General features: G+C 39.2%; 1 protein-coding gene across 1 annotated transcript in view; it reads right to left on the bottom strand.

Moving 5' to 3' along the window:
- LOC141808312 (obg-like ATPase 1) overlaps positions 1–17091 on the bottom strand; it is a 42610-nt gene that overhangs the window by 21520 nt on the left and 3999 nt on the right. Inside the window, exons 3-5 of the mRNA XM_074694851.1 lie at positions 14923–15066; positions 13821–13948; positions 1551–1726 (exon numbers count right to left, since the gene is read on the bottom strand). Of these exons, the coding sequence (XP_074550952.1) occupies positions 1551–1726; positions 13821–13948; positions 14923–15066 (448 nt within the window). The remainder of the gene's footprint in view (positions 1–1550; positions 1727–13820; positions 13949–14922; positions 15067–17091) is intronic.

The following is a 17091-nucleotide window of genomic DNA, read 5'->3' as shown; positions in this document are numbered from 1 at the left end:
TACGTTTCAATTTGGGGGATTGCATCAGGTGTGGTTTGTAATTCAAGTACATGCAGGGGCAGTAATTTTATGTCTACTTTTATTTTTCCATTCTTGATTTTTATAGAAGTGAAAAAGTGCATTCAAAATTTTACAAATTACAAGTTCTCTTGAAACTTGAACCCAGGCTTAGAAATGTAATGTTCCTTCTATTTTTGTTGAAAAATAATATGTTGCCTGTTTGTTTCGGCACTAACAACTAGCATAAAGTTAACTTTACAGTCATGAAAATTCCAGCAGCATTAAAACATTTATACCTTATTTCAAACAGTTTTTAAACTAAGCCTTAAAATCTAAGACACTAACACAATACTTCCTTTAACTTCAACAGCATCCTCTGGCTCTACAAAAGAAAGTACAAGTCCTGTTGCTGTGTTCACAGTGGATATTTTTCAGACCTGTTGTGCATATAGATGCACATAAACATGTGTATGTGTCTGTGCACAGCTGAGCGTGTCAGGCTGAGACAATCACACAAAGCCTCCCAAAGCTCAGAGCAGCCTTTGATAAGCACCATTCTTTGCCGTCTAAAGAGGTCTTCTATAGATTTCACTTGCCGACGTGTGCACAACCTTTGACAAGTAATGTATCATTTTTATTCATTGCCTAAAATTGTTAGCAATTATGTGCGTAAGCGGCCACCTGCCTAGCCTGAATGGCTCCTGTCTGTGGGGCTTACAGGGGTGTGGGGAAGTGCTGTTGGCTGTAAGGGGAGGAGGGGGGTTCAGTCCAAGGGGGAACCAACCAACCACAGGGCCCATGCAGCAGGTGAAAAAGCCCCTCTCGTTAGCGTAATGAGTGGTCAGAGCCACGATGTGTCTGGGCCTGAAATTGGGCATGCAGCTCCGAGTGAAAGGCCAGATCCCCTCGTGTGCATCCTGCTCCGGTGATGGAAGGGCATCATGAGACATTTACAACCAAATCATCGCTAATGTTTCTGCTCAGCCTCATTACCTGAACAATATGTCCACCTAAGCCTGTGTGCATCTACATATGCTGAGATCTGACATTCAGGATGTACAATTTTTTTTCTCATCTTACCCGGCATTTGGCCCTGCACCTCACTGAGGAATCCTCTGTGAGAAAATATTCTAAACATTTATGGTATTCATAGCACAGTATAGTCATATGTGTCACCCACTGCATGGCCTTATACAATTTCCTGAGCTGCTGTAGGTGTATGAGCATGAGCTGTGCCATGATTTGAGTATAACTTTAGATGAAAAGAGCTGTGTGGAAACACTTTCATTAGCCCAGTGCTGTGACCCAGGGTCAGCAGCTGAATAAGTAACTCTCTATTAATGATTTCTACAGCAGAAAACCCCTGACCCCTGATCACTTTCAATCTCAGAAAAGGAAAAAAAATGGGGCAGGGGGGAGGGGGGAGACCTATTGGAGGGAGATTAAAAAAAACATTTTTTTTTCTCTCCTTGGCCATGTGTGTGTGGGAGGGTTATTATTTGTGCCGTGCTGTGAGGGGGAGCAAAGGGCCTGCTGGGACATTGACTCACATATTCTGGTTTGAGTTTCTTGTCACCGCCTCTAATGGCCGTCTTCTCCAGCTTGTCAATAATAGGGCCGATCATCTCCTCGTCCTTCAGCCTCAGCTCCTCATGTATGATCTCCATGTCCCTTACTGGGTCCACTGTCCCCTCCACATGGATGATATCTTCGTCCTCAAATGCACCTGCAGCGACAAGATGCAAGCACACACACACAGTATCAGTATCAGTATTAGATATCTTTTTTTTTTTTAAACGACAACATCATCTGCTGTACATGATCACATAAAGTATAATCAAAAGCTGCAGAATCAATGGCATCGACTTCCCAAGATCGAATATGAAACAGCGATTAGATTTAGCCCCAGAAATCATTAGCTTTTTGTAGAGAATATGGAAAAAAATAAACATCCACATGAGAAAGCACAGCGGGAGCCACAAGGAAGTCACAACAAATACAATAAAATGCTCAGGAATACATTTAATCCCTCTTTTAAGTTTCCAAGTGTCAGAACTGTAAGAAACCAGCTCACAGTGTCAAACTAAGTTCTATTTAAATTGGCTTAAAGTGCAACTAAACAGGCTTCTCTCGTCAATCTGCATAAAGTGGGGAGTGTCTGGTCGTGCATTTTCGTGCACCCCTGTCTGAGAAGTATTAGTCATTAAGTAAAAAATGTGAGGAATAAACAAAACTGAGTGTGATTTAAGAGAAAAATGTCAACATTAGCCGACGATAGATGACAGTCCTCCCCCTAATCATCTGTGTCTAAGTCGTTGCTGTGCCGGTGATTAGGTAATGAGGCTCTGAAGCAGAGCATTTAGCCAGCAGCAGCCTTAAGGACTCTACAGCAGAGCTCAGGGGGGAGAGAGGAGAGGAGAGGGTGGGGGAGGGCAAGAAGGAGGGGGCACTGGTGTACATCTGTCACATGAGAGTGGCAGCCTTTAACATTAGCTGTGGCCACTGTTGTGGACTGTATCTTTAATTACAGTCCACACAATTAGTTTTATTTCATACATACTTTTGCAAACAAGAGGCGGTCAGATCACCTCAATGCTAGGGGGAGTATTCACATCCTTAAACGTGGGGTTTGCTGTTCCAGAGAGGGTAAACAACCCCCTCCCCTCTTTCCACCTCCCTCCAGTGCTCCTTCAGAAGCCCCGCCCCTTTCATTCATGTACATTGCAAAGGAGGCGATTCTAGCATCTAATTTATAACAAGGAATATGACAAAATCCCATCTGTCTTTGTTTGTTCTAAAGATCGGGACAAAATGCAGGCTTATTTTCTCACACGCACAGCTGGCATGGTGCGAACCGATACCAGAAAAATCTGTCAAAATAAGAACACTGTGATATAAGAATAGCCTACTTAAAGTTAGTGTGTTATTTTAAATGTCCCTCAAAGCTCTCGTGAGGCATTTTTTAAGACAGGCACAATAAACCATTAGAATATGGCCCGGATAATTTCTCATGCCTAAAACTCTACTGGTGCAGGGTAAGTGTCAGATTAAGTGATCATTAGTGATCAACAGAAACAGATGTTTTTATACATTCTTGATTACAGTTATTCCCAATAAAACACTTTAAAGTTTAAAGCTAGTTATGTAGATTTTATTTCTTTATTTTCCATTTCTTTATTTTTTTTAATATTTAAAACTACTTAGGTTATATCCTGTGATGCAGTAGGAACTTTGTCCACAGGGGTCACCAAAACTCTCAGGAACTACACGTTGCAATAGGAGCTTTAAATAAAAGTCAGTGCACAATTATTAACTTTTCCTTGTGAGGTGTTTTCAAAATCCCAGAAGTTAAAGAAGGCACAAAATTGATCATGTAAATATAACTTGAACTATTTACTGTTGCAGTGTTACGAACTTTGTATTCAGGGTTATATTCCTAAATCTGTCAGACCCTGGCTCTAGTTAGCCTCACGGTTGGAGCATGTGCCCCGCGTACTGAGGGTTTTACGTTACTGTACTCCAGGTCACACACTTTGCTGTCTCTCCTCCACTGTCCTCTTTACTCAGTGCAGTGATGCCCAAAAAGTTAACTTAAACTTCTCTGGTAAAGTACAAGTATTTTAAACTGTTACATCTGTACTAGACTTGAGTAAATGTACCACACATTTAGATTTAAAATACGTCTGCACACACTCTTAAATCAATCAGTAGAAGTGACTGGTGACGTTTCCAACTGTGGCTTAATGGGAATGCCGTGTCCTTCAACAGGGAAGTGGATGTCAGGTGAATGATAACCTTAAGTATTGCTGTGTTGAGCGACATGTTTGGAATGTGTACGGTGAGTCACATAACGTTATCAACAATCTGAATTCATGTGCTGACGCCTGAACACTGACGCTCTGATGACAGGTGAGGCCCCACGAGAGAATTGCGTCACTGAAGTTATCCTCATCAGTCATCCTGAACCGTCACTTCTTCTCAGCAAGTTCTAACAGTGATACATACAGAAAGTATTGATGATTCATTAGTAAATGTATGGATGTGATGGGAAACAATGTACCTGAGAATGATTCAGGTGAAAAGCAGTCTGTTTTGAGACCACTGAGCAGTCTTCAAAGCATTTAAGTGGACTATAGCTGTGCATTTCTAAATGCATGACTTGGGATCAAACTTTATTAATGGAGCACTTTTCATACATTAAAAAATGGCTGCAATGGCATTTTGCAGATATTTAACTTTGGTTATCCTATGACTTTTTCTTGAACAAGAGAAGAATGAAAGGTTTAGAGCAAAAAAACAATAAAATGCTTTATTTGTTTCCATTAGTTTTTGTAAAGAGTTGTTTTTCTCAGATCATAAAGTAGAGATACTACTAACACACTGACCTAAAATGTAATCTGTGTAATTCTAAAAGCTAGACTGGAGTTTTCTGTCAGATTAAATTCTCCCTATTCCTTAGAATATGTTTAAGGTCACCAAAAGATGAACTGTTGTAGCTTTGTTGATGTTAGAAGATAGCAAAGTGTGTAATAACCTCACATCTTTTTCTCATTATGTCAAAGTTCCTCTATTGTTTAAGCTGGTGACGTTACCAGGGGGACATGAATGTTAGGAGCACCAGTACTACAACATTAACATGTTGTCAGCGACCATACGCCATCTTTGAGTGAGAATATCAGATTATTTTCAGCCTAGCCCTTGATTCCTGTTGTTCATTAATAAAAAACAGAGTGTTCTTCAACTGTAAGAGATGCTAAATTGTAAACTGATGAAAAAGTGCTCAATTATCATCCACACAAAATATCATATCACATTTTCTACTTGGCTCAGGAGGGATGAGTACCTGATTGCCCATGAAACTAAACTAGTGCTCTTTTACAATCAAGCGTCACTCATCATAAATAACAGACAAACCCAAACCTCCAGCACCGGTGTTCTTGTTACTCCTGCAAGTCAACAGAAGCTGCAGACTTTTGTGCAAGCTGTCATCCTGTGCGTTGTTCTCATGCTGAAATGAACTTATCCAATTACTCTTTGCCTAATCAGGCTGTTTTGGTTCCTCTCCTCTTGCAGAGGTACTCCACAGTATAAACAGTTCACTTACGCCACACAGAAAGGGGCTAATCAGTGGAATTATTGTTTTGCTGCTCCAATTTACCAGCTCCCTGTTCAGCGCTGATTGGAATGAAAATTTGCTATTGTGTCTGCATGAACTCGGGAAATATAATGCAATGTAATCATTTTGTTAGCTGCAAGAATATACATACATTATGAACAATTATGACATACAGTTTTGATACACTGTGATTCGAATGGGAAATGCATGCCAGCCTGTTGTTCAATTTGGCACATATTTATTAGGATTGAAGAGGTTTCTAACAGCTTCATGTGGTAAATATATCTCTAATGATTGGAATAAATCAAGAAACAAATGCACAAAAGTCCATCTATTTAGAATACTTAAAAAGATCCAAAGCAAGGCTGTTATTTCAAAACACGTCTCACTTTTTGAAATTAATAATCAACACTTACTACGGTTAAACATCCCTAATAAAAAGCTGATAAATCAAAATTTCAAAGTGGCTTTCAGAGAGCAGGAGCAGCTGATCACTCACTATTTAGTCATCAGCTGACACTCTCCTCTGACTGCCACATATTCCAAAGTAATTTGCTTTAATTAATTTCGCTTAATTTAACATTGACATCTACTTTACCGTGGTCCCATTCAGGGCTTAGCTGGAGAACAAATGCACGAGGTGAGAGAGAAAGAGACGGAGAGAGAAATCTGAGGGGGCAATCTCCACAATTAGTCCTTTAACAACTGGCTCTGTGAAGACAGCTCTCATGAGGCTGCGGCGGGCGCCACACAAAGCCACATGCAAGACAGTAAAAAGACACAATGGGAAGAAGACAGAGGTTGGAAAAGGCCTTGTTCCAGGAGTCAGGTCTGTCTCACAATTTCAATTTTACTGCTTCATTTCAATGGTGCATGTTTTGAAGACACTACTAACAGGTGCACCTTTATTAACAGAACAAAAGGATTAGTCTCCAGAGGGTGAGTGCTGTTCAATGGCCTGATTAGGGATTAGGCTAATCTTTGTAAAATGATGGACTTTAAACCGCACTGCAGGCTGAGAAAATTAAACTCCATGAACAAACATTTGTAGATGAACATTAAGAAAGAAAAACAACCCAAAAAGATGAATCCAACCCTTAGTATAAAACAGAACAACATGAAAAAATTAGCAATCTGTTTCCAGTCTGTACAAGTATAACACCTGAAAACACCCAGGGAGCAGCAGCTATCTTCTATCATTACTTTTCTGTCAGATACACAGACAAGGCAGTCATCTGAGTCAAGGCGCGATCAATACTGATTGAGCTGCTTCCTCTGATGTAGCTACCTGGGAGGATATGTGGTCAACATAATTCAGCTAAATTACAGTATTCATTGACTTTTAACTTCCTGTGCAGGTTTTCACATGCAAGACGGGGTAAGAGCACATCTAAAGAACTTGCATTCCTCGCACCGCTTTTAAAATGTTCATGCAAACTCAGTGCCGCAATTCTCCTGGTATTCAGAGCAGTAAAAGCTATTTTATGAGTCTGTCAGGAAAAGCACATTATGGATGTCTCCCCAGCATAAAAAAAAACACTGGCAATGCACAAGAGTATTTATGTTCATTCAAGAAATATCTTCTTGACATTCATTTTAGGCATACATGAAATTGAGTGCAATTTGTAGTTCTCTGCTGCTGTAACAGAGTTTGTGGCACATTCAGCCTTGTTTCTTTGCATATGTCAATTACTGCAAATACATTTGCAGCTAAAAAAGCCATTTTGACACCAGAAAATGGAGGGTCTGAGATCCTTTAGAGATACACTCATGTTTTCTACATGATCCCATCTTTCAAAACAGATCACATTGAAATCACAGTGTTCAATAGTATGAATATCAGATGCTCATATGTCTCAGATTCCTGTGTAATCTACTGTGTCACGCCAAAGGGAGTGTTACAGGCACATCTCCTCACCATGTCTGATATTACTGGCTGGAAAAAAAATACATATATGGGTAGAGATATCCAGACCAGTTAGATCTGTGTGCAGTTAAAGGAGACGTGCACTGAGGAGTCTCCAGTTCTCATGAACTCTGGCAGAAAACAACTGTGTTAATTCCCTTATCATTAGCTTAACCTCTGTCAATCCATTTATTTTGTTAAACCAAGGAGCAGCACCAGAGCCGTGATTGAAAGGAACCGGCATATGCACACCACTGTTGTCCCACATCATTCAGAGAACAAACCTTTTTAGATCCTTAACTACTATAGTGCTGCTGATTGCACAGGCACTAGCAATTTCCTAACCAACCACCACCTGAACAATGATGTGTTCAGCTTTCAGGCCCTCCAGCCTTTCAAAGGTGAATCATTTCACAGTTTGGAGCGAGATCTCCATAGCAACTCCTCTTTGAAGGGTTTAGAATCACCATCCAATAATTCTATGATCATCGGGCCTCGCTGTTCCCAGTGGTTCTTTTCACAGCGGACAGGCGAGGAGGGCACAAGGAGGAAGCAGGAAGATTCTACAGTCTATTTCAGGCAATTCATCTCGCAGACCCATTAGAATTCATAATATTGCGACCTTCAATCACTGAACATGTGATCTGGAGCTGTGGCGATCTCCAGTCAAGATGAGGAGACATTTTGCTCTAATCATCCTCGATGAGTGGAGGCTGACAGAAACTCTTCATTCTCGCTCAAAGCAAAATGCTCATTTAAATGCTGTGACAGCAGCTCAACACGGGCCGAAAACACAGAAAGCACCATGATCCCCACAGCTGAATGATTTAGACCTAGAATAACAGTTATGGTCTGAAAAACAACTGCCATAGAATTGCCTCATCCAGCAGAGGGCTGCGTATGTCTCTGACTGATTTGTATTTCAAGACATAAAAGTAAAGAAGAGTGCAAGGACCCCGCTGAGACAGATGCTCACTGTGTATTTTTGTCCAAGACTAGTGTCAGAAGTTGGTCGCCTGCTCCTTAGAAACCAGTAATGTTTTTGACAGCGGCGTGGATCACGGCTGAACATAATAAGGGTAGAAAAAAACGTCACATGATTCAGGCAGTTGTATATGCCAACTTTAACCAGGGATCCAAAAAAGAAAAACACACAAAGTAGCGGGTTTTCTGTTTTTGTTGGGAACATGATTTTCCCATTAAACATCATAAAAAGGCATATTTATCTGACATAGGTCACATTTGTTGCCACAAGATGTTTCTGAAATGTTCCATTCAAAACAAAAAACATGTCCTGCTTCTATGCAAACTCCCATGCAGACCATATTGTTATTTATCTGCTGCTAAAAATAGGAATTCAAATGTTTTACTCAACTAATAAAAACTAGAGCTGTATTAGGAAGTTGGACAATTTTAACCAACGCTACAACCCTGTTAGATTAACTATAGAATACCTGTTCTGCTCTTATGACTACGATCTGTTGCACAGTTAATAATAAAAAGGTATTTGGCAAAATGTGAAAAATGACATTCTAAATCAGAACTAATGAATGTTTCAATGAATGTGTCAACACTACATTTGATTAAGAAATCCAACAGCTCATACATTATTTATTACTGTTTAGATAGTCTCACAAACAAAATTCACAGGGCTGGGTGAGGTAACTTGGATGTTTGTCAGCTTTGAGAGTTTGTGTGTTGGTGAGTGATGAGACAGAAAACCTGGAGAGCAGCCATCACTGGCGTCAGTGAGGAGGCAGGTCGGCCATAAATCACATCTGTCTGAATACTCAATCCAGTTTGTTCTTAAAGCCTGGGGCTAAACAATCAGTTTGATTTGTTCACTGTAAGCGATTAGTGGAGCGGGGGCCGACGTCTAAGTGATGCAATAACAAAACCGGATATAATGACCTATGTGATTAACAAAGTGACCTCATTTGGTTGCTCTTTATCAGCAGATTTGGACATTCATCAGGTAGTGGAGATTCATGGGGGAGCTGAATATTGGGTGTTTTTAAATGGTGAACGTTTTCATTGAGGTGAAAACAGGAATTTCCAGAGAGACATGATTGTTGCGGTCTTCTCTGTGCCAGAATGTGTTTGCATGCGTCTAACAATCAGGTGAAAAATAATTTGATTTACAATTTCCCATTTAGCTTAAGTTGATCTTGGGATGTTCTAACGAGCTAATTTTTCTTGGAGGAGATTGTTTGATACCGTGTGATATGATATGATACGGTATGATATGGTATGAAATGGTATGAAATGGTATCGTAGAATCTTCTTGTAAGATATCATATCCTATAGTATCACATTAAGACTTACAGAGAGATAGGACATGGCATTACAAATTGTCACCCTATTAAAACAATGGCTTAAGTCATCTTTTGACAAAAATGGGTTTTTGGCTTAAATCATCTCTTGATAATGCTGGCTATCTCTGGTAAAATCGCTTAAATCTTTAGCTAAAAGGATCATGCTCTTTATACCCTAAGACAATGGCCTACGTCAAGAGGGTGACTTAGGCCATTTAATTTCTAGCCTGAGTCATTTTGGATTATTTAGGATAAAATGTGTGACTTGGGCAAATTAACAAGCTTTCATGATGGCGGCTGCTTCAAGAAGAAACAGAAACTTTAGTGCAGAAGAAGCTGGAAACATGATTCTTGAACCAGTTTCAACTGGTGAGTGATTAGGTTCACTATCATAAAAGCTAGGGTATAATGTTGTGTTGTAATGTAGTCTAAATTTCACAAGTTATAGTTTAACTACAAATTTAGCTTCTTCTAGCTAGCTAGCTATTCCTGGCTAACCCACTTATTTCTGTAACCAAACATAAATGAGTGTAAGGCAGTATCCCTTAAGTTTTAAAATTAAAGAAATGTTTTTGCTTCTTGGTAGGAGATGTATGAGTATGCTTACTCAGCGTATGATTGACATGAGATTTGTTCAATTTAGGTTGGAGTTATTTACGTTTAGAGCTTGCTTTGTGCAATTAAAGGACAGTTAATTGTCAGGTTTAAAAAAGTTGTCCAAACTGTATGTTGGAAATGGGTTAAGTTCAATAAAAATAACAGAGAAAAGAAGACCTGGAGAAGTGTGGAAAGGAACTGCCTCCTGACCAATTTGATTTACCTGACTTTTGTTTAATCTAACTCGGGGTAATTTTAGTTTTCATTTTTCTCTATGGAATGAAATTTAAAGGTTTAAAGTTGCCTAAGTCACACTAGAATGTTAGAAAAATAAGCTTAAGTCACTTGATTCTTTAATGTTACATAAATGACACACAATGTTCTCTGCATGTCAACAGTCATCCACTGTGAAGGCGTTTTTGATTTAAATAATTGATAAATATATGCTCTGTATTTGGTTAAGTTTTTTGTGTTTTCCCAAAAACTTGAAGAAATTAGTTAGGCCATTATTTTAATAGGGTGACGAAATATTGTACTGTATCCTATGATATGTTTGAGCTATGGAATTGTTCCTTATTAACCAGTAAGGTATGTTAGGTTTAATGTGGTACAGTACGGTGAGATATTGCACCATATCATATTTTATCCTATGGTATGGTATAGTGTCACATCTTACACAGCCATATTGCATCATATGGTGTTCTGTCATACCATTTCAATCAAAATGACATGTTCCTTTGTGTTGTATGATATCATAGTGTACCGTATCATTCCAAACATAGCGTGTCGTGATGTAGCATGGTGTATCGTGACATACCATGATGTATAGCGAAGTACAGTATTGTACCGTACCATACTGTATCCCATCAATCGTTACCCCACCATGATGTGTTGTATTGTGACATATCATGTTGTGATGTATCATGTTGTATGTTACATGTCATATTGTGCCTTATTGTATCAACAGACAATTTAATTACTGGAATAACTTTTAAAATTGCATGCCTCACCTCACTTAAAGCTGAGCTCTTACACTTTAAATAGTGAACTGATCATCAGCTTAGTGCATTTCTATTTCTCTGTTTCTGCAATCATACAGCTGTGTGCTAACTTTACTGCCTTATACTGTACACCACTGATTACATGTCATTTAAATGGTTTGTTTCCTTAACAACAGCTGACATTGCATGACATGGTCACTTTTATGTTTCCACTTTAGGCAGAAGCGGGAAGAGAAAACTAAACTTAACCAGGACTTCAGGTGCTGAAAGCATGAATATCACAGCAAGAAAGGAGACGTTACACCAAAAATAACAGCTTCTTTCCAGCCGACTGCCCACAACCACAGCGGTCCCTAAAGAGTAAATGCTTACCACTGTATCTCAAGGCTACATTCTTACTGAGTGTCGTGTGACCGTAAATAAGTCTTCATTAGAAGTGAACCAGAGCCTTCCTGCAGCGATGCAGGGACACTGTGTGAGCATTCAACGTCTAATTGCTGGAAACCAAACATCTGGGAATAAGGCCAGGTGAGCTGGCAGAGCGACGAGCGGGGAACAGAGGAACAGATGAAGGAGAACATGTCTGTGTCTTGTCTCAGACAGCGACCATCCTGATGTGTTCCAGTCACTGCAGAAGCACTGGGAACACTTCAGTGTTTTATTATGAGACCAGGGAACATTGGCTTTCAGGATGTCATTGAGCAACTTAATAATTTCTGGGAGGCATGATAGCAAGCAAATCTCTTGTATAAACAGGCGTCATTAGAGGTTGAAAATATTCATAATTTACAAAATACTGGAGGAGTTTTGAGACAGGAGGAGGAAAATCCAGTGAGAACATTCCCTAAAATTATACTAATCCTGTTAAAGGATGTGAATGATGAAGTGTAGAGAGGTAGTTTGATTAAATGAATAGACTTATTAAAAACCAATTGGAGTGTTTTCTTTATGCTTATGTTCCAAAGAACTCAGCGGTTGGGTTTGGCAGGATAGCAGGGTAAGTCTACAACTTTGCCGACTAACATGAGCTTGTCAAAACTGTTAGTTTTTTTTTAACCTCTGCATGAGAATCTGAGGACAAATCAGCACTAAAATGTTACTGACACTCGAAATCTTATTAAACTCTTGTGCTAATTTTGAGACAAAATAAAACGTACCATTCCAGACACCAAAAAGACTTCCCAACCATATAATCACCTTGTATAAAAGTAGTCTTCGGCGTGCAGTCTGCCTGACAACAGATAGATATAATTACAAAACAAAGGCAGCTATGTCTAATGGTTAACTTGTGAAACATACCACATTGTTTCCAAGGACTTCTCCAGAGAGGAAACAATGGCATGCCACAGCAGAGAGATGTAAACACACACACACACACACACACAAGAAAGAGAAGAAGAAGAAGTTGTCCGTGTTTCTATTTCTGATTGTCGGGGATGTTTGTCTTCTTTGTGTGATGAGAAACAAAAGAGGTGGTTTTGGGTGAGGATCTTCAGTATACATTTAGACCATATTAAAGGTCCTATGGGTGTTTTAAACTATGTGCATGATGATGCTTCTTAAGATGGTAATCATCTAAATAAGCTTCTATATGTTACATCACGCTGGGCGTATGTAGTTCTTTATAGTGAACAAACGACAGGAAACGTTTTTGTACTCAAAATCTCCCACATGTTAACACATCGATTTCAATTAATAGTATAGTAATTAATAGTTCCTTAAAAATCCACTGTTAATCCTTTTTATATAAAATGATGCTTTTTTTATATTCTAGCATAGTTTGGTTTAAAAATATGACAAATTATTTATAACCTGATGATTTTTCAATATTGAACAAAACTGAGTGCTACTTGGCTTCAAAAGTCCAAGAAAATTTAGGACTTAGCTACAAAAAGTGTCTCTGGTTGGTGCAAGGAATTTATTCACAGTCTAAAGACTAAAATCAGCTTTATCATTTAACCTTATTTAAAAGATATAAAAACTGTGCCAACAACAGACCCATTAACCCCCACTCCAACATGTCCACTCTATAAATCATTACACAGTCTTAATGTGGGTGGTCCCACAGACAGTCAAAGGCTCTTTGAAAACTGTACTGTGACAGAGGAAACATACTTCCTAGTGGTTAAATGAGATGAGTCAGAAACAATACTAAAACTGCCCTTATCTCAAACTTAAATTCCAGATGCTACTCATTCTCTCATCAGAGCTTTTACATAACTGAAAAGCTGATTTTAACACACAGTCAGTTATAAGACCTCAGACTTAAAACTCTGAAACTGTGTGTGACAAAGTCCATATCAGAGACTTTGAAGAGACAGAGACAGAGAGAGACTTGGAAACAATTTGACACCTTCCTCAGTGTGACAGAGAGGGACTTATTTTCAGTTTCAGATCAGTTTAGTGATGTACTCACCATAAGGAGTGTTACAGACATGAACAGAAAACTCACATCATGATAATGTATTCATGGATAACTTACCTTCATTGCTCTGAGGCTTAATTAGAAGTGGCATTAGGAATCATATTATAATATCATGTGCTGTTTCTTCTGGACTCTTAGGTAATGTTTCCAAACCTCAGGATATGCAGCTGATTGTGTGACGCCTGATTGAGACACAGACTCCCTAACTTTCCTACTCCTGTGATTCTCATTCTGGGAGCCTCCCAGAAGGAATGTGAGGTTTGGTTGGATTTTATTCATCCTGACTCTTATGTTGAACTTGGATGCACATTATGTTCAAACAAAACTAAGACCTCGGCCTAAGTTGCTCTGAGATATTTGATCACATGTTGCTAATATAGCTGTGTTGCTTTGTCCGTGTGTTCATTTGTTTAATTATTTGAATTCTGTAAGAGGAAGCAAGCATCATCCTGTAACTCACGTGTCAGGTGGAACAGGCTGTCACAGGCGCTGATGTGGGACAGGAAGGCGTTACCCAGACCTTGGCCAGCATGAGCACCTTTGACCAGACCGGCGATGTCAACCACGTTAAGGAACGCTGGGACTTTGCTGCAGAAGTGGTGCAATACACAAAAATTATTGCTCAAATTTGACAATAACATTGGAAAGTGATAAAATCCAAACAATGATTTTTATTTTTTTAAAAAGTGATATCGTTTAAAAAAACGATTGTTCTCACACTGGTGTTTTTAGAAAACCCTTATTTCCGCCTCTGTCTGAAGGCTTCATTTTGGCTGCCGTCTCTTTAAGGCTCCCTGCTCAACAACCCCCCTACCCTCTGATTGGCCTTAAGATATACACTGTAGGTTTTTACTGCTCAAACAGAGATAGATACTGAACTTGTCAGGTAATTTTCCCTTGAAAAACTCAGTTTTTCTTGTGAATTATTTGGCAAAAACTGTGAAACAATATAAAGTCACCTGGATAATACTTGTTAAGTCAGTGTATTGTCAGTTTTGGCCTTTTATAAGGATTTTTTTCCCACTAGGTAATGGAGAACCAGCAAGATTTCACTGCATTTTATTGCTCGGATTTTATGTTTACTGGCATTTTTATGTTTTTGTGTATAGCACTGGTATCTGTTTACCATCCTTTAGCGTTCACATATAGCCTGTATAGTATCCAGCATAAGAAGGCCAGCCAAGAAAATGGGCTACAGAGATTCGTTTTGCTCTTTTGAAAGCAGGAGCTTAGTTCTTGTAACGAAAATCACGATTGAAATTTTCTCTTTTATTCAACATATCAACAGTTGTCACTCAAATAGGCAAATCTCACCAGTAATTTGTCAGTATAGCACAGCAAATCTGAGTCCTACCTGCGTTAACAGCCTCTGTAAATGTGTATGATAACCAGGTATTGGAGATTCAGATGCTGCAGATTTCCTCCAGCAATCACACATCACACAGAACTGGCAGCTACATGTCAGCGGCATTTTTATATGTTTTCTCATACCTATAGCAGGAGGAGCAGCAGAGACTACAGACCTGAAGTGTGAATAATAGGAGAAATGCGAGACCCCATACCTGGCAGGTTTGTGGAATTGGCAGAGGAAATCATAGCGTTCATCTGGAATGGGCACTCTGCTTTCATTTGGGTCAATGGTGCAGAAGGGGAAATTTTCTGCTGCAGCCTGACTCTTTGTCAGCACGTTGAAAAAGGTTGACTTCCTGAAAATAAAAAACAGCAGTGAGGGCAATCCATGTGAAAGTGCTGCTGTGTGGAGTCTGAGGGTTGGATAGTATGATCCTGAAACACTTCAGTAAATCATGCAAGATTACCTTTTCTTCTCTTTTTTATATTCTGCACAAGAAGGAAAAGGTTGTTCTAATGGATCTCATATCTGAGCACTTGAATCAAAAATACTTGATAAAATACTGAGCCCAATTACTAGGTCAGATAATCCCACAATAGAACAACAAGGGGTGAATTAGGTTCCTTATAGATCTGAGCCGCTGGACAGGATCAGGCCAACTGCTGCCTCATATTCAGGGAGAGATTTAATTTCTTTCCACACAAGCATCTTTAAGTGTACTTCAGAATCCACAGACAACGGTGAGTGTCTAAGAGTAATAATGGCAAAGCATTTCACTGTAATCCAGGACTTTCCATCTTTACCCCCTCACTCAGTGCTTCACATTGAAATGACTGTTCGTTAAGTCCTATAGGCATGAAATTGCACAAGATTGTTTGAGGACATGCATTAGTTCCCTATAGAAAGCTGGATTTTTTTTTCCTCTGAGGTACTTGGTGGCTATTCTTGGGTCACCTTGAGGACAAAAAGAAGACATCCCAAGGTGCCATTTCTCCCAGGGTCTAAAATATCCTTAGAAATTGATATAATAACATTGAAATGGCCTATTTGCCGTATTAAATGCAAATTAGTGTGATGTACAAGTCAAAGTGACGTGTTTTGGGAAGTTTTGCTTGGTTACAGTGTTTTCTGTTGTTGAGTTGTGGAAACGGTTTTCTTTGGGGAGTTAAATCATATACATTATAGTCTCAGAGGCAGACAAAAGTGGATGGATTTTGTGTGACAGCTAAGAGCATTGTATTAGAATATGCTAGAAACCTGTTGGCTATAATGTGACAGAAGCTCCACACACTAACAGATAGTACGATAATGAACAATCAAGTCCAACTCCTGAACCCAACAGAAGCTCCCAAAACAGCAGCAGTGCATTGTATCCAAGATTAATAATCCCAGAATCATTTTGCTACTCTGACTCTTAAAACTTGAGGGTCTGAGAGATTTAGGTGACATTTCTTAAACCTGTTCATATAATTAGTAGAAACGTGTGATAGAAGGAACACCAGGGGTGGAAACTACAACACTGTTGGTTTGGGAATCCTCAAATCAGAGTACACCTGGGTTCATCCCAGAGAGTCCATGGCATAAAGAAGCTCCTGTTAAAGCTTGTATAAGGAACTTTCAGTTTGTGTTGACTTTGGCGCCCCCTGTGGACAATGAGAAAACCTCTTATCCCCACACTGATTCAGTTCTGTACATATCTTATTTAAGTTTACTGACAAAGATTTCATCCTGCTTTTCAACAGTCAAAAATATTTCTAGTTGAGATGCAATGTGGAAAATTTTTCCAAAAAATTGTTCTTCTCAGTCATGCAGTCTGACATCTATGCCATCACAATGGCTACAGGCATTAGAAATTATAACACAGAAACTGTCCAGGGTGCTGGTGGTTTTGGTCTGAAATTTATCACTGTTCATTTCAGTTTGAGTCATAACCATCTTAAAGCTCCCTCTGCGAGGAACATGTGCTTTGTGTCAGCTTTGGTGCCCCCTGTGGTTGAAGCGTCTAACCACTTTGCTGGTTTAGGTGATGTTTTGTCAGATATGTCCTTTCACTGAGAATCTTTCCTTTGATTCAACAGAAAAATCTGTTTTGACAACTTGCAGTAAATCACTACGCTTGATTCCTCCCCTGCGGCAGTGGTTTCAGCTGCAACGTTAACAACATAACAACAATAAATCTTCCTGCTAATGGTCTGGTTTGCTTTTGTAGGTTATGAAGAGGCATTGGTATTAATTTCAGCAGTTATAAACTTCAGCTTTATGCTGGGAGAACAGATTTTTTGAAATGTATTTGACTTTAATCTCGCGATCCATATAACCCTTTTTATAGCTGATGTCTTTATTAGTAGTTTCCATAAAGAGATTCTCTGATTTTCTGGTT

The sequence above is a fragment of the Halichoeres trimaculatus genome, unplaced genomic scaffold, assembly GCF_033239565.1.
Source record: "Halichoeres trimaculatus isolate MK-OKI-2021-1 unplaced genomic scaffold, fHalTri1.1 fHalTri1_scaffold_19, whole genome shotgun sequence".
Classification (NCBI taxonomy): Eukaryota; Metazoa; Chordata; class Actinopteri; order Labriformes; family Labridae; genus Halichoeres; species Halichoeres trimaculatus.
Note: the sequence above shows the minus strand (reverse complement) of the source record. Positions and strands in the feature narration are given on the sequence as shown.